Source organism: Amblyomma americanum, chromosome 2, assembly GCF_052857255.1.
Source record: "Amblyomma americanum isolate KBUSLIRL-KWMA chromosome 2, ASM5285725v1, whole genome shotgun sequence".
Taxonomy (NCBI): Eukaryota; Metazoa; Arthropoda; class Arachnida; order Ixodida; family Ixodidae; genus Amblyomma; species Amblyomma americanum.
In genome coordinates, this window is record NC_135498.1 from 91,754,279 (window position 1) to 91,781,710 (window position 27,432).

General features: G+C 48.2%; 2 protein-coding genes across 2 annotated transcripts; both read left to right on the forward strand.

Moving 5' to 3' along the window:
* Positions 1-712: 712 nt before the first annotated feature.
* On the forward strand, positions 713-6,807 carry LOC144119874 (uncharacterized). The gene is made up of 5 exons (XM_077652392.1): positions 713-748; positions 1,650-2,114; positions 3,488-3,637; positions 4,601-4,805; positions 5,722-6,807. Exons 1-5 carry the CDS (start codon positions 713-715, stop codon positions 6,639-6,641), a joined length of 1,776 nt encoding a protein of 591 aa, XP_077508518.1. The 3' UTR covers positions 6,642-6,807.
* A 9,814-nt stretch (positions 6,808-16,621) lies between these two features.
* Positions 16,622-24,271, forward strand: LOC144118803 (uncharacterized). Its single transcript, XM_077651619.1, has 7 exons — positions 16,622-16,719; positions 17,171-17,251; positions 18,032-18,115; positions 19,062-19,224; positions 21,849-22,016; positions 22,597-22,731; positions 23,395-24,271. Exons 1-7 carry the CDS (start codon positions 16,622-16,624, stop codon positions 23,500-23,502), a joined length of 837 nt encoding a protein of 278 aa, XP_077507745.1. The 3' UTR covers positions 23,503-24,271.
* Positions 24,272-27,432: the final 3,161 nt, after the last annotated feature.

Sequence of the window (27,432 nt, forward strand, 5' to 3'; positions counted from 1 at the left end):
GAAACTGTTGCCCACGACTACACGCCACGTCACGCCACGCCACGTGTCACGCCACGTGTCACGCCACGTGCAACAAGTGATAAATCCTCCTGCCGGCTCTGAAGAAAAAAATCTGAAGCAATTCATAAGCATAATTCTTAAGATGAAAAAATTCATAACCAAATTCATAAGCAAGTGCAATAAGCAATTGTATTTTTTTGTGAATTTTTCTTGCTTAAATATACGAACCGTTGTATCCTCTTGTGCGCTGAGCTCGCGCCACCCATCCTTTCTGGATCGCATACAACAGACAGCGAAGAATTTTGAACGTGCCACAAATATGGAAGAGAGATCATGCACGTATTATGACCCACAGTTCCTTTCTTGAAGTGCTGCTGCGGCAAATTGGACTCCACCGTCTGCTCTGTATACCCTGCTCTTCTGTACAATGGGATGAAAGCTATTTACAGGAGAACAATCCCTTAAATTGTTGTAACTTCGCGCGTCAGTTAGAGAACCTCTCATTAGAGCTTAGCTGTGCGCTCACTCGGGAGCAGCGTGCCACTCAATACCACTTCCCCAACTCCGTTCATTGCATTGTGAGCACGCACTCTCGCAGTTTGGGAGCTGCGTGTACTCCCTACTCCTCCCGTTGCTGCTGTGGACCTTCAACGCGGTGCCCAAGCCAGCCGCTGCCCTGGTGCACCTCGTCACCCTGCCGCTGCTGGGGCTCATGACACCGGAGCACGTCGCGTGCCATTACCTCACGGTGTGTACCCTGCGTTTGATGAGGCGAGGGGACAGGCCTTTTCGCAGTGCTCGTTAATTTTTTGAATAAGCTACGTCGTTGAGGCCCATTAAGGTAAAATCAATTATTACGCCTCAGTAAATTCTTTTAGGCAAAGAGTTACGGAGTACGAATGCAAGTCAATGCACATCGGACGACGTATGGTGACATTTCAAGACCATTCTATGAGGCGTCAGTTGGCGTCCGCCTGGAAAAACCTGCTTGTATAAACGCATGAGTGGAACTGAGTCTATTTCTTCACACAGAGAGTATGGAGTGCTATTTGCTTTTTCAATTTCCTCTCGTACATCTGAAGTAAAATCGGCCGTATATATCGACGTTGGTGCTACGAAAGCAGGGAGTGACGTCGTGTGCATGAGAACATGTGAACATCGTGCGCAACCAAAGGCCAAAGATGGCACGCCTTGCGTATCTTCTACTCAGGGTTCGAAGGAATTCATCTTTAACAGAAGCGCGTCCGTACTGTATGAATGCGTTCCCATGGCAACAGTGTTATTAAACCGCTTTTCACCGCAATCTAAACGGAGGCAAACTTAACGACGATGTAGTCATCGGAATTTCCGCGTAACACCAGGTGGTCGAAATTTCCGGAGCCCTTCACTACGGCATCCCTCATAGCCTGAGTCGCTTTGGGGCGTTATACCCCATAAACCAAACCAGAAGTTCCTCGAGAGCACCTTACTGTTGAAGGCTGTGGGAACCTAACCACAATCTGCCCGTGCATAAATGAAATCACTCATCTTCCACGTATGCGATAGGATTGACGTATCTTTTTTTTTTGGAACGGCACTACAACTGAAAACGTTATCTATACGAGCAGGGTGTTTCGGCAAGGTGAATTAGAGCTGCAGCCGCCGCGCAGGTTGAGGTGCTCACCGTGGTCCTGCTGCTGTTTCCGCTCGTGGTCATAGACGGATGGAGCGAGCTGGTTCGCAGCCTGGCGCAAGGAATCTGCGCCCGTTTCGGACTGCGCCGCGGTCCGCTCTTCGCTGTCGTCTGCACGTGCGCATTCGTCAGCGCCTTCTTATTCTCGGGCATCGTGACCTCGGTGGCGATCCTCTACTTCGTGGACCGCGTGCTGTTCGCCATCTTCAGCGAAGACATGGATCGAACTCCGGACGTCTTGCCGTACGGCATCCTGCGCTCCACGCAGCAGGAGACTGCTTCGATGCAGTCGGCGCACTTCGGCGACCAAGTTCTCTTCGACCGGCTCGCGCAGGTTGTGCTCACCATGAAGAAACCCCAGCGCCGTTTCATGCGGCGCAAGAAGAAAGCGGATGCCCCTGCTCCGCCTTTAGCTGCCCCATGCGCAACTCCTGCGCCGGATGTGAGTGCTAATAGCCCTTTTGTAGCGATAGCTGCATTACGGTCTAGCTTTCGAGCCGGTAGCACGCTGTCACGTGGTGCGGAGCAGCTGCCGGCGGCGCGGCGCAGTGGCTGATCACGTGGTTCGTCACCGGGTTGGTCACGTGACCAGCCATGTGGCGCGGAGCAGGTGCTGCTGCCGGCGGCGCGGTGCGCCGGTGAAACCGAGCTGCCACAGCTGTGCGCATGCGCCGTGTGAAGCGAGACAAAGATTAAGAAGGAACGTTCAGCGAAACGGCGCGGTGAAAGACTGACTTTGCAATTCAACTGAGCAATTTCCACTCCACCAGCTGTAGCTATCGCGTCACTCCAGGTTTAACCAGAGCTAAACCACCGCCATTTTTTTTCATGTAGTGCCCTGCGGATGCGTGAAGCCTCGTCGTCCGCTTTCTTTGCCAGCCATGTCTGGTGATAATGGGTGACGAGTCTGGTGCAAGCGTTCTTCTAAGGAGGTGTTTTATCGGTCAACGATGCGATGAACTGCCGGAAATAATTAAGTACAGTGCTGGCATCTTCTATAGGCCCACGCTGATGTGTGCGTGGTTCCCGCACGCACCGCCCTTAAATGACTATAGACACCTAATTTTATTGCGCGTTTTCTTCTGTCAAACGATGAGTTAGACGTTAGAATGCATTGATCAAGGGGGGGGGGGGGGGAATTTGCCTACAGCCGCTAAATAATTTGGCTGAATTTCTCCTATCATGTCGGTTGCGGTTTCATAGACCGACCGACAACTGTGACGTCAAGTTCACGTTTTGGGCACGTGATCCACTAGAAAAACTGATAGAATCGCTCATATGTAGTTTTAATTCACTACGACATTTAATTCAGCCTGTTCCAAGACCTGGAAAGACAAAAATTGGCCTGTCAGCGATTACATTTGTTTTCCTAAAGGATCACGTGACCAAACATCAACTTGCAGTCACAGTCGTCGTTCGGTCAATGAAACCGAAACAGCGTCAAGAAGAAATTCAATTATAAATTATTTAGCCGTCGTACACGAATACCAGAGGGTGCTCCATGTATACGAATGTCTAACGCATCGTTTGAAAGATAAAATCACGCAAGCAAAAATTTGGTGTCTATATTCCTTGAAGCGAGAAGACTCCGTCTGGCTCGCATGCATCCTTGAGTCATAAATTAAACAGAGAAAGTACTTTGCGGAAGGTGGGTCTACATATAACTCACGCCTATAATCTCCATTTTGACGAAGCGAGCACTGCTGTTCGTCTCATATAGCAACGTTTATCAACTTGTAGCCCTCTATAACCTTTGGGCAAAAAACTGGGTGCCGCAGTTTCCGAAACTCAAACCCCGCTTTCGTCGCGTTCTAGGCTAAGGAGCTTGCGACCGTCTCCGAGTCCCCGAAGGAAGACGTCGAACGCACGGAGGCCGAATCAACGATCAAGACGAAAGGGAAAGGCGGCCGGCTCAGCCGATGGCGTCAGAAGTGGTTTAAAAAGCAAGCCACCGCCGATGCGCAGGTCAGCTATGTGAACGCATTGTCTTTCGTTCACCGCAGCAACGCCTGTAAACGCAAGCTTCATATTAAGCTTTGCTAGTAATTGGTCGAGAGCACGGATGAATTTCTAAAAATATAGCTTTTATGGAGGGCTATAAATCTTTAAAAATGATTCATAATTACGATTCATGAGTTACGAACTACATTCTCAAATCCGTAGCGACATCAGTTCTGTTCAACTTCAGCAGTATGGTTCGTCGCAAAGGAAATCGGTATACATTTAGTGAGCTCGGTAAGCGTGAGCATGGTGTCGTGTCATTGACTGCGCACGAGGAACACCGCGAGGCCTTCAATGCTAATACCTGTTGCCTTCGATTTCGCGTTGGAAGTTAACACAAGCCTCGTTGTTATGTACGTTCGGCAATCTTGAAAGGTAGTGAGCAGGGTTTCATTCTTGAGCAGATGTGGTCGTTTCGCACTGTCTCCACGTAACTGCCGTAGCAGAGTGCACCACGATATGAAGAGAGTTTTCGCTGCCTGTTTTACGTAATATATACTGAAGTTTAATGAATAAGCGGAACTCCTTGCCGTGTTCCGCTTATGGTTATATCACGAAACAACCGCCGCGCCATCTTCCGATGGGCTTCATGGCGCCGTACAGCATCATAAACGTTTTCATTAATTTGGCCGAAAAAAGACCGTAGAAAAATGACAATAAAAAGACGTCACCTTTTTCTTGTTCTTATTTTAAGCGTTTTCTTTTTCGTGTTCACGGTTCACTAACAAGCCCAACTCCGACTGCTTTCAACTTCGTTTTTACGCATGAAAAAAGGCTACTTTTCGTGCTCTCTGAGGCATAGCGTTGCCAATCTGGTACAGCTAAGGTAGCAAGGCTACCGTGCTCGTCAGCTGCAGACATACGTGACACACACTGTACCATCTAAGCATAAATTATTTCTGCTTTTTTCACTTGAACTAATTGCAGCATGACTTGCAGCCGACAACGCAAGTTCCCGCGAACCCCGAAGAAGGACTCTCAAACAAGCATGAAAAACTACAAGAGGAGAGAGCGAAGGAGACGTACGACACTGCGCCGACGCAGCCTGGACCAGCAGCTGTGCCCAGCGACCCGGCCTCTCATGTCGTCCTCGAAGCAGGACTTGTTCGCGTCATGCTCAGCAGCAAGGAAGGTAAGTGCCATAAGGAATGCCAGCCTTTCGTCGATGGACTTCGGTTTCATATGCGGTACATATATAGGGGCGCGTCTAGAGAACCCTCTAAGGCATGGGGGATTTTTGTAGCGAGAGCTACACTAAGCCAGCTTTCCCAGCCTTCAGCGTGGCATCCCTGGGCTCCATGGCGGTCGCCGTGGATGGTCACGTGGTTGGTCACGTGATGTGGAGCAGCAAAACCGAGCTGCAACAGCTGTGCGCATGCACCGTACCAAGTAGGGGGGAAGAGGGTGAGTGGAGAGGGGGAGAGAGTGAATTCACGTCCAGGGACGAAGATGAAGAAGGAACGCCCAAACGGAGCGGCGGAAGACTGACTTTGCAATTCGAATTAGCGAGTTTCACTCGACCTGATGTATAGCTCTCGCGTCGCTCCAGTTTTAAGCAGAGCTAAACCACAGCCATTTTTTTCTTATAGAGGTTAGGATGCGGAGGCGAGCACGTGTTGTTCATTCTGAAGCATCGGAATCAGGAGCAGAATTTTCTACAAGACAGACTTGTTGCATTCGATCGTTCTTCATCCTGCATGATGAAGCAATTTAGTAGAGCTGAACGTGTTGCCCTGGATATTGTACGCTTGCGCCCTTTCTGCTTCTTAATGCGGTGTATCGTTTCTGAAAATACTGTTCCCAGTTTTCGCTCGTGTTTGTGTGCCAGTTGCTCCCCGCCCTCTTGTGTTAACCTGCGCAAAGGTTTCCTGAATATGAAGCAATTAGAGTGAAAAATTTATTGAGGTGGCGTCATGTTGCGCCTTTGCAGCAGAGCCAATTCTCGGCTTCGTGATGGCTGTCTGGCACAGTTTATCATACAGCACTATGTTCAAAAATCTCGTTCTACAAAAGAAAATATGAGCTTTACTCTTATTGCATCTTCCCAGACGCCTTGAACGTGATGAAACCAATTTCCCCGGCCAGCAAGGAAGGAGGCTTGAAACCGCAGGAGACTAAGCATGTTCCACAGGATCCGTGTCTGGAAAATCAGCAGGAGCAGCAGCCAGGGTCGCTGGCGGGGTCGAATCTTGCTCTTTCCCAGCCATTTGTGCCCGCAATGAGTGTACAGTCACCCACTGAGGCCTCTCTGACGAAGCAACATCAAGGCAAACTGATCGCCTCCTTCAACCTTTTCCCTTGGCGGCATGACCCAAACCGGGATACTAAAGCTGCCCTAAGCGCGACCAGTCCTACGGCCAAGAAGGCGCGCCCCTCTTGGTTTCGCAGAATTAGTGTTTTCTCTGGCAAAGTGGCTTACTCTGCGCAGGCCGCGAATCCAGCCGCAGTTATAGGTGAGCAGGTAGGAGCAGCTACTCAACTTCAGCCAGCCAACGACATATCCAGGGCGGTTGCAGCGACAGCTGCAGACCGCATCGAAAACACCGCAGAAACCGAAAGCAACCTTTCTTCAGCGCGTTCGGTTCTTCCAGTGGAGGACGGTGCCACTGAGGGCTCACTTTGTAAGTCTAAACGTTCAATCACTGCCGCTGATGCTAAAACAGCTTTCATCCCTGATGCGACCAGTTCTGAACTTCAACTAAAGACAGCCGACGCCAGCAGGTTGTCAGGGAGCCGGTCATCCGGTACTAGCTTCCTTACGGCCAAGCCAGATCTCGAGCCTAGTTTCAGCAAAGCTTCTACTAGGGATACTGATCTAGAAAGCGTAATCGGTAAACCAACTACGCAGGCGATCACTTTCACTGGCGCAGAAGTCGACAGCCGAGTCAGCAAAGAAGCCGGCAACAAAATCGACAAAAGTTGCAGGAAGCGGACCGCGAAAGGTCAACGCCATTGGCGTTTCGGATGAGGCCACGGTGGCTGACAAAAATAAAGGCCAAAGTACCGAAGCCAGCAAAGTGTCGCGAAACAAGGCGCGGTCGGAGATGGACAGGAGAACGAGCAGCAGGAAGGGAAAACGCTCCGGTAATGCGAGCGGCAGCACCGTCAAGAAGTCGCCTCTCCAGGGCTCCTCTCATCCAAAGTGCGCCGCGGCTGTGTCTGACCAGCCGTCAGCCGGTCCCTCGGACAAGGATAAGGAACAGCGCAATTCCAAAAGTTTCGGCGTCGATGCTTCCGCGCCCGAAGGAGATGCGCGTCAGGTAACCTTAGGCCTCGATGTCCCTCAGCATTTGCAAGGAGACCAATATGAAGCAAAAAATAATAATCTCAGCTTTCCTCCCGGCACTCAGCAACAGCAGAGCGCCGATGTGACTGATGATAGCCTTCGTGGCCGCAATGAGCGGATGGCCGAGGAGCTCTCGCCTTCGCATCCGGAAACTAGCAAGCCGGCAACTACAAAACCTGCGGAGCCAGAAGCCAAGCGTAAGAGGACACAAGGCAGCTCTCGCGACACAGATGAGCAGGGTCAGCCCCAAGTGTCCAGGATGTGCAGGGTGTCCAAGTCGTCAGTCAAGGGTGGTCGCAAATCAGGCCGTAAGTCTTCAAAAGGTCAGTCCGGAGAAGCCAAGAAAGCGGCGAAGATTGAACTCAATAGTATACCACGTCCGGAGAGAAGTGGGGGGAGCCTGCCTACCCGGGAGGCACCAGCCAATAAGGAGAAGGCCTTTCGGCTTCCAGAATCCATAACACCACTTGAAAGCACTACAGATGCACCCGAAAGCATGGAGGCACCTTCAACGGAGACGCCAACGGTGGTGCCGAGTACATCTGAGAAGTCAACCACGAGTGAATCAGCGCAGTTGGCACAAGACCCGACAATGAAAACCAACGCCCCGTCACGCCGTACTCTCGGGGACTCTCGGGGGAGCATGTCGCAAGCCAAGCGCAAGCAATCGGGGGTTTCCTTCGGCGCGGGCGTCAAGAAACCGGAAGAGGACAAGCCGCCGCCCGTGGAGCACGCTGTAAGTGTCGCAGGGCAGAGTACTTTGTTTATATTCGAAGAGCTACTTTCCAAACTGCGTGTTTTTTTTCATCCCAGGACAAAGCCTTGGTGTCCTTGGAAGAGGTTTCTTCGAAATCCGCACAGAAGAGTCGCTTGTTGACAATCCTCAAGAGTTCCACCTCAGCGACTGCCCGCCGAGCTTCCACTGTTGACTTCGGTCCAGAAAAGTGCGCGTTCATCAGGTGTGCATATTAAAATTTTATTAGTTTTTAAGCACCCCTAATATATCAAAGGAACTGCAAGTCCTCACAAAAGCTCTAGGAGATGCGTATTCAAGTAACGCCAGCTGATGAGGACCATGACATGAAACGCTGGATACCTGCTCAGAATACTTTCACACGTCTTTTCTTCTACCCTCAATTTCATTAAAATCGTGAAGCCCTTTGAAAGCTATACAGAAGGCTCCAGCGTATATAAGGGGTGCGGAAGTTAAAAAGGTGCTATATATTTCACCACTGCGGCCACGCGGTGGCCTGTGACGATAACTATATCGAGCACTAGGGTATAGTCAAGGCAGCAGAAAAAAAAGGTAATTTACCATGTGACAGACATCGTGGGTTTAACTCCTGCCAGCTCTTGCTTCCACAACTGTGCACGCCAGTTAAGCACGAAAGAATATAGCTCGAAGGGGTATAAATGAATACGGCCGCTTTATGATTGCTTCCAGCGCCCATCGTTGCAGAGGTAATCGTATTCGCTTCACATGATATAGCACCTAAGCGGACCAAGCGAAAAAGCAGTTTGTGGCTCTTGCGCGGTTGGTGAAGGAGAGGAGAGAAAATTTCACTTGAATAAGTGGCGGGCCGTTTTTTTTTATTTGCTTATCATCTAAAGAAATCATGCTATCGGATTCTGAAGTGAGAGCTTAATAGAGAAAGCTGCTTCCAGGGAACGGGTGCAAAACGGATTCCTTCGCTCGTCATCTTGACGGAGGTTTTTGGGGACGACAGTGGTGCATATTCTGTTTCATTTAGCGCAGAAGAAAAGATGACAGAAGCAGCGTTTACATGAACTAGACAGCGTCGGAACGAGTTGTGGGATTGTGCTTAGTTGAGCAAGGTCAGCCTGGTCAGTCCCACTCGAGGAGTGCCTGTTTACATGCACTCGATACGAGCGAGACAACTCTTGTGGTGCACCCTGCGGGGCGCGATCTTACGAGTTGTAAACCAGCTCTCGCTTCTGTTTTCCTATCAAGAAAATGATTTTCCCAAGCCGCGGCTTGATTCGAGCGGCGGCCGCCGCTGCTCCAGTCCTGCCGTCCCCAATCGTGAAAGAGGATTGAAATTAATTTGCGGAGGGGTCTGCCAGTCAACCTACCCCTTGCGGCGAATTTGAACGGTCGAGTCCAGTCGACTCTCCGACCCGACACCACGGCGTTTTCATGATAATAATAATAAATTTATTTCTGCCTCAAAGGTATATGGACAGAGGAGCTGCAGAAAAAGCTGTAAAAAATACAGCTTGACAAAGCCGCAGCCCCCATTTTTACAGGCAACAGCAGAAGACAAACAAACAACGACTCAACTTCAGGTGTCGTATAAAACGAAACAAAAGAACAAAAATGTAATGCTATACATCGCAAGAGCACTTCAAGCGCACTGAGTAAACACAGGGATAAAGAGATTGTTATTACATATCACACTCTCATACATAAAATATGAGATACAGAAGCAAAGACTTATTTTGGCACAGCTGAGGAGGAAAATTGTTCGTAGCTACCTTCTATATACATCCTGCGCAATACCTTATGAGTACAGGTGAATAAGTCAAAATGTGCAGATGTATAAGCATTCAGAAGGGAAGGGAGTGTGAATTGCAAACGTTCTTGCCCGGAGTTTAGGCGTGCTGTTGGCACCATTCATTGTTCGGGTTGTCTGAAAGGGTAATTTGTGGTTTTCTCTTGCAAGTTTGCCAATCGTCGAATATGGTTGGTACCATTTTTTATTTCTGTTTTGTAACAAATGCTCAACCGGTATCGATATAATCCATAGATTTGGACCACACCGGCTGCAAGAAAGAGACCTTTGTTGGGTGACCCATAGCTAACATTGAAGGCGTAGCGAAGGGCCCTTTTCTGCAACATGTGTATTTTGCGAAGACAAGAATGTGTTGCAGTTCCCCATACAAGATGACAATAATTTACGTGAGAATAAAAAAGTGCGTTATAAAGAGTTAGTTTGAGTGACGTCGGAAGAATGTGCCGTGTGCAACCAATCATGCCCACTACTCTAGCCAGTTGTTTGACAACGTGAGCTACATGGTGTTCCCATGACATGGCTGAAGAAAATATAACTCCAAGGCATTTAAAATAATTAACTATTTCTATAGGTCGAGAATTATATAGAATATAACTGTGAATAGAAACCGGCTTATTTTTCGGGCGAAATATTACGGCTTTTGTCTTCTTTTCATTCACGCGCATATCATTAGATTTCGACCTTTTTTCCAGCGTGACCATTGTTGTATTGCAAGACACTATTAGATCCTGAATGTTTTTCCCAGCAAAAAAAAAATACTCGTGTCGTCAGCGTATATGATGAATTTGGCATTTTTGTTAATGTTGACAATGTCATTAAGGAATATATTGAAAAGAAGTGGGCCTAACACGCTGCCTTGAGGGACGCCAGAAAATATAGGTTTTACCTCTGATAGTACATTATGTAAGCTAACTGCTTGTTTTCTTTGCGAAAGATATGGTTTTATTAACAGTGCAGCCTGGCTTCGGATACCATAGTATCATGAACACATTAACCAGTTTTCCACCCGACAACTCGACTCAACTCGGTCCCGTTGGGATCATGTAAAGTCGGCAAGAAAGAACACGATCACGGGCGCCGTTTCAAACTATATATATCTCTTTCTTCGTTTTCCTTTCCTTTCTCTTGTCCTTTGCACTAAATGAAATGGATAAGATGTAAGACTACCAGCTACCCCCAGAGCTAACTCTTCCATCAGTGGTATTTCATAGACCACTCCTGATCTCCACACTTGACATAAGATCCGGGATGCTTTTCCGCATCCGTTTCTTGTGTTAACCTTGCTGGAGATACGAGGGCGTAGTTTTTCAAGCTTTACAGGAGCCCCAAAAACCACGGTACCCCGTGCTCGCAACTATTTTTCATTATGTGCGATATACTTTGCGTAGGTACGGGACAACTTCCGGCCGCAAGGTACTTTCACTTTTCCTTGTACTCGGGCCGTTGCTCGTAATTTACTTTTTTCAGGAATATTTTAGGGAACGGGTGTCACGCCTGGCCAACGGTATCCTGAAGCCAATATTCTTTCGAATTGGTAGGGGCGAGCGAATCTTCGAAACTTTGTAGTAGGTTCGATTTTCCGATTGTTCGGACGAATAAAATAAAAACTGTTGAAAATTATTCGAAGCGAATTGATTATGTTCTAAACTTGTGGAATACTTTTCGAATAGCTGGCGCTCTACGGCTGAGGTCGTAACCACGTATTTTCTTTTTCCTTACGGGGATCAAATTGGTTGCTGAGCGGCAGTGTTATAGTGCGAATGCACTATTGAACGGGGTCCTACACCAGCTTAGAAATTCGTGCGAACATTGACACTGAGGGCCACCCGTGTGACCGGAGCTGGTTACTGGACATGCTGGTCGAAGCCGCCACGGGACATGGTCCGCCAGCTCTCGCAATGCGTAATGACGGCAGCTAGCGTGGCGTTGTCACCTCACTCAGCATGTGCCACCAGGTCTGCAGAAGCCTCCATACTGCAGGATTGCGCGAAGGTCCTCCAGTATGGTCCAAGCTCTGCAGGAAAGCCGCTTCTCGTATGGCAGGATCCACACCAAAGGGGCAGTTTGTAGGCACCCCTTTTCCTCCAGGTAGTGGCTCTACATACTCCTCATTTGCGTAACAAAGCAAACTGCGCTCAGCTCAACCCTGGGTACGAGGCGCAACGAATTGGAACATTTGACGTCCGGGAGCATATACAGGAACACTAGCGCTGCCCTGCTCGCTGCGCCGCTCTGGTGGCGGAACAGTTGCAAGGACTCTTGTTCAAATCATTTCGATACCAGGCTAAGCACATGCTTTCGCGCGTCTACTCGGTTTGACTACGTCAAAAACCTACCACTTTTCACGTAAGCGCGGATGGCCGCCAGTTTACATAGCGTGTTGATCGCTCGTGATGATGTTGCGTAATAAATTTCGGTTGAATCTGCACGGTGGTGCGCATTAGGTGTATCGCGACTTAGCGACGGCCAAACCGGCTAGATCAGGATAAACATTTTGATACTAAATCGACGGATAAGGGAAACTCCCGTTTCGCGGCCCTACGCATCCCCATGTTTCTTCTCTGTGCCTCCGTGACAGCCCCTCGCAGACGGAATCAAGCACGCGACCACCCCGGCGGCAGTCTGGACTCTCCGCGGGCAGCATCTCGTCGCAGGGAGAAAGCGACGCCTGGGAGCAGGCCAGGCGACCTTACTCGTTCCGCCGCCTCACACGCTCCCGAAGCTACTTCGACGAGACACTCTCGCGAAACTCCATCAGCGGCCGACCGTCTGTGATCGGTGAGAGCCTTGCGGCATCGGACAGCGTGCCGTTACACTCACATTCCGGCGTGGCGCCATAGTCGACACCTTTAGCATACCGTGTACCGTGTTACCGTTAGCGTTACCGATGTACCAGGAGCCCACCCACACCATGCGCAAGCGCAGATCGCTTTTGGAGGCGCCTCGTACCCGGAAGCTGTGGCACCTGCACGCGCGCCTCCAGGACTGGGACCAATCATTGCGTGCTCACTGGCAGTGGGCGGGCTCCCGGTACTCCTGTAACGCTAGCGGCAGCACGGTCCACGGCATGTGTCACATGCGTCGTGAGCCACTCGCATGCTGACGGCATCTTAAACAGGCAATCACTTCCGTCCACTTGTTGCGCCTTTCACGCCCGGGTTTTTGACACGTGGTGTATATATAATGCTTTCTATCATTAGCAGACATGCTTCGCTCATGGTCATGCAATGGTCTGTTTCTCGCACTAATCGAAGCGCGGCGCGGGAGGACTGCATTGCCCACTATTAGATTGAGCCTCTGCGAGCGTTTTCCTTTCTAATTTCCTGAAATTCCGTCATATTTAGAGATAGTAGATCTAAGTTTGATAGACTGGTTATATAAAGACAAAGAAAATGTGCACAGGTGACCTTACGATGCTATGGGACAAAACTGCATTAGCAGTATATTTAGTTTTACATTTTGCTTTTACATTGACCGCATTCACATCGCGTCTTTGAATTTTATTGCGCCCTCGCTCCTTTGTTTCGCTGTCACGTGGGCTGCCGGTGGGGGGATCTTGGTAGCTTCTGGAGGTCGTTGTGTGGATTGCTCAACAGTAGCAGATACATTTTTTCGAGCGGGTGGCCGGAAGGTGCCCCGATCCACTAGGGGCTATGAGGTTAACACACACACAAAGACGACGGCTTTTTCGCCGAAAGAGGAATATATTGCTAACGCGGCAAAAAAAACATACCGATCATTATGGCCCCTGCCACTAACACTTATACAAAGGGCGCTCCTAAAATTCATTCATTAATTCACAGGCCGCGGCTTTGTTTTGCGCCGCGTTGTCTGGTTATGTGCTCATGTGGGTGACATCTGCTGGGTTCTGAATCTTATGAATTTGCTCTGTATTGTCGACCATATGTGTTCCTTACATTTCTTCTATTTCGGCTCCTTGGGAGCTTGGAGGTGTAGCCTGCACTTCAGCCTCCCGTTACCTCTTTTTTGATGGGAGTCTTGTGTTATGATCACTACTGAAAGAAGATGTTATTTTTTTCCAGATCTAAGCCGGAGCTATGGCAATGAATGGAGTATAGTGTCGAATATTATAATTTGCCCGGGCGCAGTACCAACCGCCTGTATTCTCAACATCCATGCAAGTCAAACGTACATGAAAGTTCGTTTTGCATTACCTTTGTCTTCTGAAATGCGGCCAGAGGCCGTCAAATACTTAACTCTGTTTAGTACTGTCGCTAACGCTGGACAGGTCATTAACAAGATTGCACCAAAATGTTAGCGGTGTACTAGCCATCACCTTTTAACGCTTAATTAATATCTGATTTGGGTTGTTTATAGGTTTGCAATGTATCTTGGCTGCCTTTTGGTGCAGCAACAACTATTTCCCGATCTCTTGCTTCTCTTTCTCTCCAGGCAGCCACATAGGAAGCCAGTGCGGGTCTATGACAAAGAAAACCAAGGCCAGGAGGTGAGCGCAATACTGCAATATACGCGCTAAGCCGGTTCGTGTTTCACCTATGCTGCCACCATGTGTTCACAACAGGGACGTTCAAGATGGTGAAAAGGGGAAAGTATTCATCTCTATACTGTCGCTACGGCGAACGGGCTCAAGTTGGCCGCGTTCACAGCCGGAAAGGATTAAAAGAGGCATAGGATTACTCCCTCAACCATTGCTCAACCATTACTCCCTCTGACACTAATCACAAAATAATCGTAAGTCCTTTCCGAACGACGAACCGCTCGTCTCTAAGCCTAAGCGCAGCAGTTAGTCCTATTTTATAATAATAATAATAATGATAATAATAATAATAATAATAATAATAATAATAATAATAATAATAATAATAAGAAGAAGAAGAAGAAGAAGAAGAAGAAGAAGAAGAAGAAGAAGAAGAAGAAGAAGAAGAAGAAGAAGAAGAAGAAGAAGAAAGAAGAAGCTTTGGGGGAAAGGAAATGGCGCAGTATCTGTCCCGTATATCGTTGGACACCTGAATCGCGCCGTAAGGGAAGGGATAAGGGAGGGAGTGAAAGAAGAAAGGAAGAAAGAGGTGCCGTAGTGGAGGGCTCTGGAATAATTTCTACCGCCTGGGGATCTTTAACCTGCACCGACATCGCAGAGCACACGGGCGCCTTAGCGTTTTGCCACCATAAAAACGCAGCCGCTGCGGTTGGGTTCGAACCGGGAGCTCCGGATTAGTAGCCGAGCGCCCAAACCACTGAGCCACCGCGCCGGGTACCTATTTTTGTAATTTTTGACTTTCAGTGCCCGTGATGTGCCACACGTTACCGTTGCTCCGTTGCAACGGTATGGCGTGCTCGTCGCATGGTCGAGGCGGGCGTATTTTTATGCTCACTTCTCATGCTGCCGAATTCGCAGGGACGACCACTAAGTGTGTCGTGCCACTTAGTGTCGGCGAAATTCATTAGCGGTCCAGTGTAGTACACGTCAAACCAGTGGCGTCCTGAACACACACTTTCATCCCGTGCTCTGCCTACAACGGCGAATATCTCCACGCTTTCGCAGTGCTCGCGTGGACGTCCACAGCGCCTTCCTGCTGGGGCCGTCGCTCATGTGTGTGCTGGGCGGCATCTGCAGCTTCCACGCCGGCGGTAACAAGAGGGCGCTGAGGGTCGTCGCCCACGCGTGAGTATAGCTTTGTATTATCGATCCTGTGAGGGAAAAGAAGTGCAAAACATCTTTTCTGCTTATTTGATACAAAGTATGGCGTGTTTCTATTACCGCTGTCTCGTTTCGTTAAGGCTGGTTCCAAGGATGTTTGTCTTCGTTCTACGATGATCGTAACGGCAGAGCGGTAGATCCCGCTTTACTTTAATAGGAATTTTACTGCTGCTTCGTATTTTCAAGTTCTTTATTCAGATTACTGATCCGGGTGGGTATACGTGTAAAAAGTGAAGGGAAATTACATGACGAATACTGGACTTCCTTTTAGAAGGAACGAGCAGCAAATAAGAGAACATCGTCATATAAAATAAGAGTAAAATGTGTAAAAGATACTGCATGATTACACAATTCAGTCAGCGTCTTTTATGCATTCTCAGAAAGTGTACTTCAAAAGTGTTCCATTCTTGCCTCAAGAGTGCTTACAGTAAGGCGGTACACATTGGATGCAAACTGCTTCTTTCAAAGATTGCTTCTCAGCAAGTAGATCATTTAACATGCTGGCAAGGTTTTTCGCATAATTACAACTACCAGCGTGAATGCTGTCATCTAAAGCGCTCGTTGAGCATCTGCTGCGAAAGTGTTTAAGCATTGGTTTAGTGCCTACCACGATTGAGATGATCATCTGTTTGCGTAGTCGTGCCTGAAAGCCTCGCACTTTACAGCCAGCCAAGTAAAGAAAACTTGAACAACGGCCACGCTTTTTTTTCGTGAGACCAAGCCAAAATGATGCATACGCTACTCTGCATTGCTTGATGTGACGGTAAACTTAAGCTTCTAGACAAAATGTACTATTCGGCGGAACCAGGCAGGTCAGGGTGCCAATAATCATCCGCCTAATGAGGCAGGTGATTCTAGATGATTCAGATCAAAGGAAACGGAAACTAAAAAAAAGAAATATCATCCTCTGCATTGAGAGCACCGAAGACATGGGAGGAGTATGGGCCTTAGTCATGCCTTAATGTTCCTGTACAGAAATGGCGTTTCTAATGTATTATTATGTTTATCAGTGTCTGTTGTCAATGCCTTCAGGGCATACGCAGCTTTCGGCGAAATCAGCCATGCAAGGCAGCGTACAACGTTCACAGGGACCTGTGCGCGGCCTTGTGATCCCAACGTCACGCATATGGCCCCTCACGAGAGGCGCCATATGCGAACGCTATCGCTTGCAAGATGCTTGATGTCACTGGTGAAAACTTTTGAAGCCAGTTCACCAGTAGCGGCCATCCACATGATCTCAGTATAGGTATAGTCAAGGCGACACCTAAGTTGCCCTCAGAGCTGAATGCATGCTATATAATGCCATGAATAAGCACGCTTCAAGATGTGGCGGCCTCTCACGAAGCGAGTAGGCGGGGTGTCAGTACTCAAGGGCCCAGTACTCAAGGGCCCAGTACTCAAGGGCCCATGCTTAACCATATCGCAGAGCGGACGTCACCTCTCCCCCGATGACCAGCGTCACATGGGCGATGGTGACATTACCCGGGGCCGTGTTGGCGCTCGTCTCCTGCAGCGCGGTCATTTGGCTTCTCTACGTGAGGCCGCAGTGAGTTTGCTTTCCTGCCTTGCCTCCACTGCGCAAGCGAAAAGGCGGATCGAGAAGTTGTTAGTTTGGGGAATGGCGCACTCCCGGTGCAAAAATATGTAACAGGTTGAAGTCTAAATAACTGGCTACATCACGCTCAGAGAGGTGTCACATTTCACATCGAAAATTCGGTCAAAATTTTGACCCCAATTCGCTTTTCAGCCTTAATCGAAGATTATATAATGAGTCCGTGCATTATGAGGAGCCGAAGGGTTGCTAAAAATTGACAAAATTATCGGGTCATCTGTATAGTCGAATGAGCAGGTAACGTGGTAAACGCTGCCTGCCCATCTGCAACTTTCAGCGTATTGTTACGACTTCTAAACAGGCGTTTCTGAAAGGAGCACTTTTATTCCGATTCATATCAATTTGGTGCAAGTGCAATCCACCCTCGGCGTTTCTTGCGTCGCAGTGATCCGGACCCGTTCTCACCGGAGAACCTGTCCGTCATGAGAGCTGCTCGGGAACGGCGCGCGTGTCGGCAAAGACAAAGGTCAGCCTCTCTCGCGCGTTTTGCATACAGCGCGCTTTACAGCGCCTCACGATGAGCCCAACCCCGCATATTTTTAGGAGGCTTAGGTTAGGCGCGCTGCCAACCTCTCAACGCATAGATGATGTTCGTATGACAGCAATTGCAGTTGACAGAAACCATCCACAAGGCGGAAATAAATGCCTCTAAAATTCTTTCTCTTTCAAGACAGCTGCTCGCTGTCGGTAACGTCACGTGGTCAGTCACGTGATGGTGACGTGACGGTTTCATTCGTGTCATGCGGTGTCACGTCACGCTCTACGTAAACGACGCCGCTCTCGCCCTTTCCCGGATTGTGCGCTCTCCCTTTGTTTTTCAATCTAAATTTCGCGCTATGGTTGCGTGACCTTTTAACGCCGTCAACCTCTTGACCTCGTCATGTCACCTTGTGTCACCTTGTGACCTTGTAGCTGTCTCGCTGGAATCATGTGATCTTGTGACGTCATTGCCATCTCAGCATTGCTTACATCGAATGATGTGAAGTGTAATGTTGAGAGGGCAGTGACATCCATCACAAGGATGTGATGTGAAGTCTAATGCTAAGAGGACAGTGACGTCACAAGGTGACGTGACCGCGGCAAGAGGGCGATGGCGTCACAAGGCAGCACGCATTAATGATACATCGATTACATACGAACAAGAAATGAGCTATACAGCACCCGCTGCTTAATTTGTGATTCGCCGCATAGTTGTTTTCTTGTCTGAAAGGAATGGACATCTTTTGTGGGCGCCTCCACTGCGCAGGGGCGTGGAGTTTGCCAGCGCTATGTACGTAGCCATCTTCAGCTTGGCGTACGCACCTTCGCTTCTGCTCGGCATCGATCCCCGGTGAGTCACGGCTATATGTATTGCCTGCCATCCCTCCAGCCCATAACAAAGCAGCAATAGTACACAACCTGATATTATAGCGATTGTTCACAAGTTTTAATGATAATGAAATCGCAGGCAAGCCTCAGGCAATCATTTGGGTATAAGAGTTCCAACGGGTCTGCAGACACTGGTGTCAGGTATTAGTGTTTCTCTGAAATGATACGGAAGAATAGGCGCCTCTCAGAACGGTTTGCCCTAAAATGACGCCTTTATCTAAAAGAAAAAAGTTTGTACTACTGCAATGCTCATTTTATGCGATGCAACGTGTAGCAACTACCTGTGCTTACATGCCGTAGTTATAAACTACGTGACCAGTACGCCTCTAGCTGTTTGGCAAGAAGATTGAAGTAGATTGTCAGCACCCGAGCTCGCATCCCCCACAGCGACCGGGACATTCGATAGCTTTATGTTTACAAAACGACTGAAAAATAATGAGCCCCGCCTGCATCGAGCGAAAGGTACGACGGGAGTTTTCCTTCTCACCCTGCCCTCTTTCTAGGACGTGATATTTCTCAGCCCTGTATGCTTCACGGGCAGGTCTTTTCATCCATTGTATGCTCTGCGTTCGGACACGTTTCAGAACGAGTCGTCAGCTTCCACTGCTGCCGAACGACGTGTGAATGTTCATCGCATGATTTAAAATTGCAAATATCTGTAACCGTGGTTAAGAAATGTTTTTACGTTTCACTGTCTGAAGTGTTTTCATCAAAACTATGGCTTCAGAGAAGGCCTTTATTATACGCCCTGGGATCGACATCACCAGGGGCAGTTTGGAAGTCCGAACCTATTGAGGAATCTCCACGAAGCATCATCCACGCCTCTTATATACCATCTCGCGTGCTTAGCACAGTTTATCGCGGAACTGGTGAGCCGCTAAGAGCATGACACAGATGAGAACGTGCAGGATGGCTCTGCTGGGGGCGCTGGCGTCCATGATGCTGGCTACTAGCCTGCTGACGTCGTGCCTGCGGGCGGCTTTCGACTTCGTCCGGTCCATCTGGGAGCTGCTGCCCTGGGGAATCCTCCTGCTTCTCGGAGCCACGCAGGTCGCTTCCAGGCTGATGCAGGCACGCCACCGTGTATTCATTTGAGTTTAGCGTTGTACTTTTAGCGTGACCACAAGGCCGGTTATTTAAAGGGGCTCTGAAATGGGCTCCGAATAAAGTTGGGGTATGCCTAGGATATTAAAGGACACTGCTACAAATATCATCCAGGAAAAATTTTTTAACGCGTTTTGTGGAAGCTGAGTTATCTGTAGTCAAAATTTGAATTTACTCGGTGGCCTCGGTGGCCTCGGTGGCCTATACTCTACATGATGCAAGCATATTATAGTCAACCTCAAACAGCCTCTTCAGGGACCCGTGAAGTCCAGAACGCACAGAAAGGAGCTGTGTGTGTGTTCGCATCTCGGTGTCCCTTCCTGTGTTCTCGATAATAGTGCTTATCAGTGCATAAGCAACTCGCCCAAACCGCTATGCTTTTCTCTAGGAAATCTCTGAACGAAATTGTTTCGAGAGTCATGCGTTTTGGTCAAGCAGAGGTTACTCGTTCAGGTCCCGTACAGCTGCCTATATTACATCTTGTACTTATAGCTGGCTACGGTATGGATCGTGTTCTTCGCTTCAAATTCGCGGCAAACAAAAAGATAGAATCAGCGAAACGAGGTCAAATGTCAATCCTGTATTTAAACTCATTCTTTTTCAGTTCCTTTACGGAACGTGTCCTCATATTTTCCGGCAACCATAACAGCTGTAGAAGGCAGGGAGCCAGTTGAGAAGGCGAGAGTGGGGCAAGACACGAGAACAATTTACAAATCATCGCCAATATTTTTTATTCGCAAATATAAAAAAAAACAAAAGTGCGGAATTATTCCTTACCGTCCTGACGTCTTGCTCACCAAATATGAAAAGGCCAGCTAAATACAGTAAAATGTATAGAAATTTAAAGCTTCAAAATGTCGCATTTTGTCCCACCCAAGGACGCAAAATGAGAGTGTACCGACTATAATCCTTGTAGTGAATATATACGAAGTTGGTTCCATGCCATGGACATCTGTCAATCTTTGCGAGCCTAATGACTGACGCTGCAATTGGAGAGACGTGGGACAGGCTTTTGCCCTGCAGTTGGCGTAGTCAGATGATAACGATGATTATGATGTACTCAGACCAAACCATGGGTTTTTTCCACGGCCCACTATGTCTATGCAATTTTACCACCGGGCTCTGCGTGAAACATGGCTACGCGACATTTCTGAATTTCCTGCCTTCATCGCAACTTTTTTTTTATGTTTTAATGTCAACAATCGTCGCTCTTTCTCTCAGGCGAGTTGTATAGACATGCGATTTGATTCGATTCACAGAGCGTGAACCCGAAGTTTTTGTTGTGATAGCAGCCTAAACTGAGCAGAGCATGTCTCGTTGAGAGAACGTGTCAAAAAGCGGTTCATGGCCGCCGCTCAGAATGCGTCGTTGAGACATTTTATACAGTTTCCGCCTTTGATATCTTCCCTTTTCTTTTGCTATATATTCTCTGATGGCGCCTTCCTTAGCACCAAAACGCTTAATGGTACCAGCATTGCTTGCGTCTCTCTAGAGCTTTCTTCCCGTATTTAGCGCGCTAGTCGACGTTCATTTCCTTTTTGAACAATTAGATCATAGTACAGAGGGGAATAACACGGTTAGAGCATTTCATCAAGATATAAACCCAGCCAGAACATCACAACGTCGCGTTTTTCCCCACCTGCAGCCTGCTGCTAAATTAAGTAATTACCCGAGGATATGAAATAGTGAACTTCTCATACGCTAGGACTAATAACCAATTGTAATAACTAAACTCTAATTGTAATCGTAAGAACTAAATTAACGTCACGTTTTTCCCCGTGTCGCGTTTTGCCCGACTCTCCAACAAATGTGAGAAAATTTGCTGGTGTGTATTTAAAAAGAACGTTACTTGGAGATCAGTGGAAGAACCTTCTGCCCAACAGTGGACCTAGCATGGCTAATGCTGGTAATGACGGCGATTGGTAGGGTGATGATGACAATGGTGATAGCGGCGATACCTTCCGAATGCCTCCCACTATATACACAGCCAACGTGCACGACGGCGTTTAATTCGTGCCTTGTGCCTTCAGCTCCCAGCATCCCTTTCTCGCTATCCCCCTCTTCTTTGCTGGTGAAAAGATCGGATGGCTGTCACAGTGCCTTGGAGGCCGAACTCGCATAGCTGAGGAAGAAGCGGTTCAAGTGCGTTTCGGTATGTTGTGGTACTGACCGCTGACTCGACAGCAACACTTCTGACCCCTTTCCGCTTGCCCTAGAGATTACTAGGCCACTGTGGCAGTGATAGAAGCCATCGCAGGGCTGTTTCTAGGGGTATTTGCAGTTCTTAAAGGACTCCTACGCAGAAGTTATTGTTAGACGAAGTATCAGAGAGCTGGGAGTACTACACAACTTCAACATCTAGAGTTATACGCACGGTGACGTGCATAATTGACATTGTCGCTGTATGGTTAATCTGTAAGAACTACTCTTTTTTTAGCCTGGTGTTTGATTTCAGCCCGTTAGAAGTTAACACTGGTCATCTGGGAAGGCCAAAATATTTACAAGACATTGGACGACATACATCCACAGATACATATTGCCGCAAGCGAAATTTTCGCGGAATTTGATGTTTTTTTTTTTGCTGTTGGCAGGTGTACGACCTTCCACGCGAGGCATTCAAGATGGTGTCCCCTTCTTTCTGGAAGGAACGCAGTTCGATCGAGGTCCAGGCCATACTGGCCGTCGCCGCCTCGCTCATGGCTGAGACGGCGGACAAGCAGCTGCTGGTCGAGATGATGGCGCCTGTAGTAGTGCACATCGTGAGTGCGCAACGATCGCGAAGCGAAACGTCACTGCGTTGTCGTCGAGCATAGCGCAATGAAAGAAAGGGGACTCCAAGCATGGAGGTGTCCGACTGGCATTTTTACTCACTCCTCCACCCTCCATGTATCCATACGGAATCTTGCATCGTGTTAAAAAAGAAAAAAAGAATCACACGCTGATTACGGTACTCCGTGAAGCGTTACTACAGCGCAGCTGTTATTTGTGAAATCCAGTCTCTACCCATGGAAGTGATTACGTTGTTAATGTTTTTACGTTGATTACGTTAATATTAAGTTAATGCTCACTGTAAGGTCAGTGTAAGGTTCTTGTTTTCTGAGTTATCGACGCTGAGATCAGCAATGAATAGCCTGGAAGAAGAAATGTCAATGCCGTGTTATAAGAGGTATTTACGAGACGTCATGGGCGCCATTTTGTTGTCCAAAGTGCAGCTTGTTGTCCAGAGTGACGACGAAGTTGCCTACAGCAAACACAGTACTGTCTCGTTTTCGTGTAGAAGAGGTATTTTGTTTTCATTTACCCTACAGGGGGATATTTGTGGCCTCTGGTTTCGTGCAGGCCGAGATGCAGGGCATGTACCCGACGTACTACGCAATCCCGGTGATCGTCGGTGCCTCGTCCAATGTCGTCATGCCGGCGTCGGCTCCGCTTGCCATCCTACACGACATGGCTCGGATCTCCTTCGGAAAGTTGGTGAGCAAAGGGCGCCATATTCATTTGCATGTCCTGGCAGTGGCGACTGACTGCGCATTACTGCAGGGATGCGAGTGTGTTCTCACGTTCCCATGGGTAAAGGAAGTAGGCACTTGGTCTACGCAGCTATTATTGTGTAGTGTTTCCACAACTGCTTGCACATCTGGTCACACTAGGTTCGCAAGCACGAGCCACTTCTGCGTAATAAAACTGCTCACACCCCTCGAGATACCTGAATGAATCCGCACACCACATCGAATCGCCTGTTTTGGGCCGGGTTAGTTATGTCTGTTCTTTTATTCCACTAAAATTTATAATTTAAAATTTATAATATTAACCTAGTTTTAATTGCCAGAGAGTCGCAGCGCGTGAAATAACCTCCCTCTCTCCCTATGCAATATTGGTAGGGGAAGTGAATAAATATGCAAATAATAATTAAATCACTAGAAGCCACCTATGTGCGTAATCTGAGCTCGAGCAAGCAATCAGTCTCTCTGAGCGACGCAACGACCTGGAATTTGACAGCAAAACTCAGTGTGTGCTTCCGACTCGTATACTTCAGTGTTACCTTTCACTTCATGCTACTAAAGCATTCTCTTTTATGCTGCCTCGACCTATATCATTCACGTAGCCTGAGAGAACATCGCCTTTTTTTTTTCGCAGCTTCTGTTTGGCCTGTTCATCAAGATTATCGTCCTAAGCATGGCCATCATGACAGTCAACATAGCTGGCAAAGCCGACATGCTTGTCAGCGATGCCCCAGCCGAATGAGCCGCATCGTTTCTAGGCAGCAGTGCTCCCGTGTCCTTAGCCGTGCCTTTAGAGCGCGAGCTAAGCACCAATCAGGACAAGGTGTCTCTCGTGTTTGGACAGTTCGTTTGCCCGCAGTGCGATGATTTACGAACCCATCTCCGAAGCTTTTTAGTTTTATTTTCTTAAGTTTTCAATGTTTCGCGTTGTTGTATTGAATATGGTGCAAAAGCAAGGTATGAGCCAAAGCTCTCGCGTCATCTTTACCTTGCATCAGAGTTTAATAGTAAGGTTAGTTGTTTTATTAGTTGTTTTATACCGCTGAACCACATGACTACTGCCGACGTTTTGTTTCAGTTCTATTATCTAGCTTTGATATATGCGAATGAATGCTGTGATTGAAATGCCAGAACCACCGAGGTGAGGTGTGGATTCCACCTTAACCGCAGACAATGTTATGCACGTTCTGCTTTCAACTCCTGTGCTGTATATTCGGCTGCAGTGTGGACCATACTGTGAAAACAATCTTCCAGGGTTAACTGCATTGTAAAATGGAGTGAACACAAACGAACGACGTAGCCGAAATCAAGGAAACGATACTGTTGCCTTTGTTTAAACTCTGCTGTAGAGAATGTGTACTTCGCCGCAACTTGTCCTTGTGTTCATTGTGTGTACCTCTAGTTGACTGCTTGATGGTAATGCGAACACCCAAACATGTCGAAACGTATGCATGTTCGTGCGCCAGTTGCACGCAAATGGTTTGGAGAAGGCCAGGGTGTGGACTGCGTCATAGGTGCGTTTGTTAGTGCTTGACGCTGATGTAATTCCACAAATTTGCATTTATTCATACGTCGGGAAAACTAAATTGCTGGTTGCGAAAAGTGTAGCCTGTCGTTCGTCCTTCGTGACTGTTGATCTGCCAACCCAGGTTTCACCTGGGTTGGCACATCAACAATTACTGTCAACAAGCCGGATTACTAATATTCTATTCTGCAACAAATGATAAAGGTCAAAAATACAGTTTATATAGTTATGCCTAAGTAAACCTTGGTGGGCAGCTAACTACTATCACCTATCCGGATTCTAATATTACCTTCCCAAATGATAGCAAATGATAATGACCAAAAATACAGTTCAGACCGTTATGATTCAGTTATTTAAACCCGAGAGTGGTGAGCATTAAAATGTGTGCAAAGCTACATATTACGGCAACATTTCCTGTGTTTTCGGTACCACAAAATCCGTGGACCGGCCGTGTCCGAAAAACCTTGATTTTTGCCTTTTGCCCTCTGCAGCACGACACTGTGTTGTCTGAATTTCTTGAATGGAAAAAAACACTTCCACGTGTAACTGTGTGCAGGCACGAAATGCTTCTGAGCTGCTTTTATAGGGTGCACATATTGGTCCATACCTACATTACCCATGTAATCATTTCAAGCTTGCCAGCGTCAAAGGCTTGCCGCAAGATACGGCCGTCATCTGGTACTATTTTAGAGCAGCGGCTCTGCTACTCTCTAGCAAAACCTCAAGGTCATGTCGCTCCGAAGAATGTCCAAGCGGCGGAGCGAGGATGTGGCTGTGACGCTTAGACCGCAAGACGCACTTGCCGATGTTTAGTGAAGAGCCAAGCCGGCGCTTTATCGATCATACGATCCGCCCGGCCCAGTGTGTGACCGCGACTAACCGATTTCAGAGACTTTACGGACAATCTATTTGACCACGTTTGTGCAGGGTGTGATAGAGCCTTCGCTCTCTAAACCTTTAGTTCAGCCGGGTTGAACCGCAGCCAATTTTTTCGGCCTATATTGTTTGTGTAGTAGAAAAGCTATTAGTAACTGGTGGTATCGAGAGAAAGCGAGATTTCCAACGACAGGAAACAGTCCGGCAGCCGTTGATGTCACTGTATGTCACTGGACCAGGCGCGCAATGAAGTGCAGCGTCGATTATGCTGGAATTGCAGAAGCCGGCGGCTTCAGGGAGCCGACATGTACCGAGCCTGCGTGTGCCGCGCTATACATGTAGGCGTCCTAGGCGGCTTTGTTTCACTACGGCCCTTCTTGGAAGGTCCTGACGCCTTGGGAAAAATGGGTTCTGTTGACTTTTACCTTGCTAACCAGCCCGCTTCCGAAAGCCATCAATGAATTTAGTGTGATGAGAGTAGACTCGGAGGGGATGACTCATGCAGTCACTGCGCACGTGCATCGATGTGTTCTGTGAGCAGTACCTGGTAGTACTTAGTTCTCTTCGAGGTTTCGTCAGGTGACGCCGTCGCCTGCACATCCGACGTTCTTCTTTCCATCCTGTGCACTAGGAGGAGGAGGAGGAAAAACTTTATATTTGATATTAAAATGTGTTATTAGCGGTCGCGGGCTGTCTTCTTCATCTTCTGATGAGTTATTGCAGCCCATCTTAACAGTGTTGGGGGCCCCTGGTCCAGGGCTCCACTGAGGTATGCCGCCAGGTAGGCTCTCCGCACCAATCCGCGCTGGACGGCCGGGTCCTCGCTAAAGAGCATCCCCTCCCACTGTTCCGCACTCGGGTTTTTGTTTATTGCAGCTAGATCCTTGTTTTTCTGACACACCCACGTTATGTGCATTAACGTGGGTTTTTTTCCACACCACGGACATTTGCTGCTGTATTGCGTGGGGTAGATTTTACTTCAGGTATTTGGACTGGGGAAAGTCTCCGTTTGCAGCAGCCTCCAGCCTACTGCATCTTGTTGGTGTAGGCTGTTATGGGGTGGCGGATATTTGAGTCGCGTTCCCCTGTGATAGTTTAGAATGAGTAGCTCAGGGGCACCGGGTCTGCTGCTGGGTTGTCGAGGTCAGTTTGAGTGGAGGCTCGGAGGTGAGTGGGAGTGTTTCAGGCGAAATTGCCTAATGGCTCCTTCAGTGCATTAACGGCCAGTTTACTAGAGTCTGCGAAAAAGAAATCGTTCCGCTAAGGCACGCTGGCTTCGTCGGAATGAAGCCTACACTCTAAGCAATACGGCGATGTAGCAGTAGAAAGGCGGTAAGCTGTCTTCTAGCGCACTGCCCTTTATAAAAGGGAATGCGCTTGAGGACAGCTTACCCCATCTTACTCTTTTCTGTTTAGGGAGGGTGAGGGAACGCTCTCTTTAGGGAGACTCTAGGGAGGGTGAGGGAATAGGGGGTAGTGACGGCAGCGTTGCATGGGTGAATAATCTGTTTTTATCTGCCGTGATCTAGGATAGTTGACACAGTGCGCTGAATCGTCATCTAATATTGCAGATCATTAGGGGAGTGTTAGTAAGACAGTTGCGGAGAATGCATGTTTCTGCCGTCTCGAGAGACGGATAGTGTTGAGGGACTTTCCCTGATGTTCTTGTATTCGGCCATTTGCTCTTTGAACGTCACGGCATCTTCCGTTGTCGATGGAGGGAAGAAATCCTCGCTTCCCTGAAACACCAGGCGCCCGCAGTAGTGTAAGGACCCCATATTTTTTCTTGCGCGCTTACAGCACCTGTAGACGTATTGGGGACATGATTTATAACTACTTGCATCATTTCGCTTTGTGTGTGAGGTGCCATTTTTGGTTGTTAGGGTTCCACAATAGTCAGCAGACATTTTCCAGAAATAATTTTATTGCATAGCGTTAGAAGTGCCGTTCTTGAGTGTCACGAAAAAGCAAGGGACGATGAAATTAATTCAAATAAATTCAATGCAGATAACACCTTCCCATCCAGACATTGTGCATCGGTTCATTGGTCGAGAGATAGGCAGCCTCCCGAAGAAATACATGCGCAAAAATGAGCTTTACAAGCGTTTGGAAAGGGCAACCTGGGTTTCACAATCCCCACCGGTGGCTGTGTTTGAAACAGCCACCTGCCGGCGTGGTAACTCACCACTTAACCGCTGCGCCAATGCGCCAGTAGTGGTATGTGCATTTCCCGCGATCTATGAATCTATGGAAGAAAAGGAGTAGAAGAGA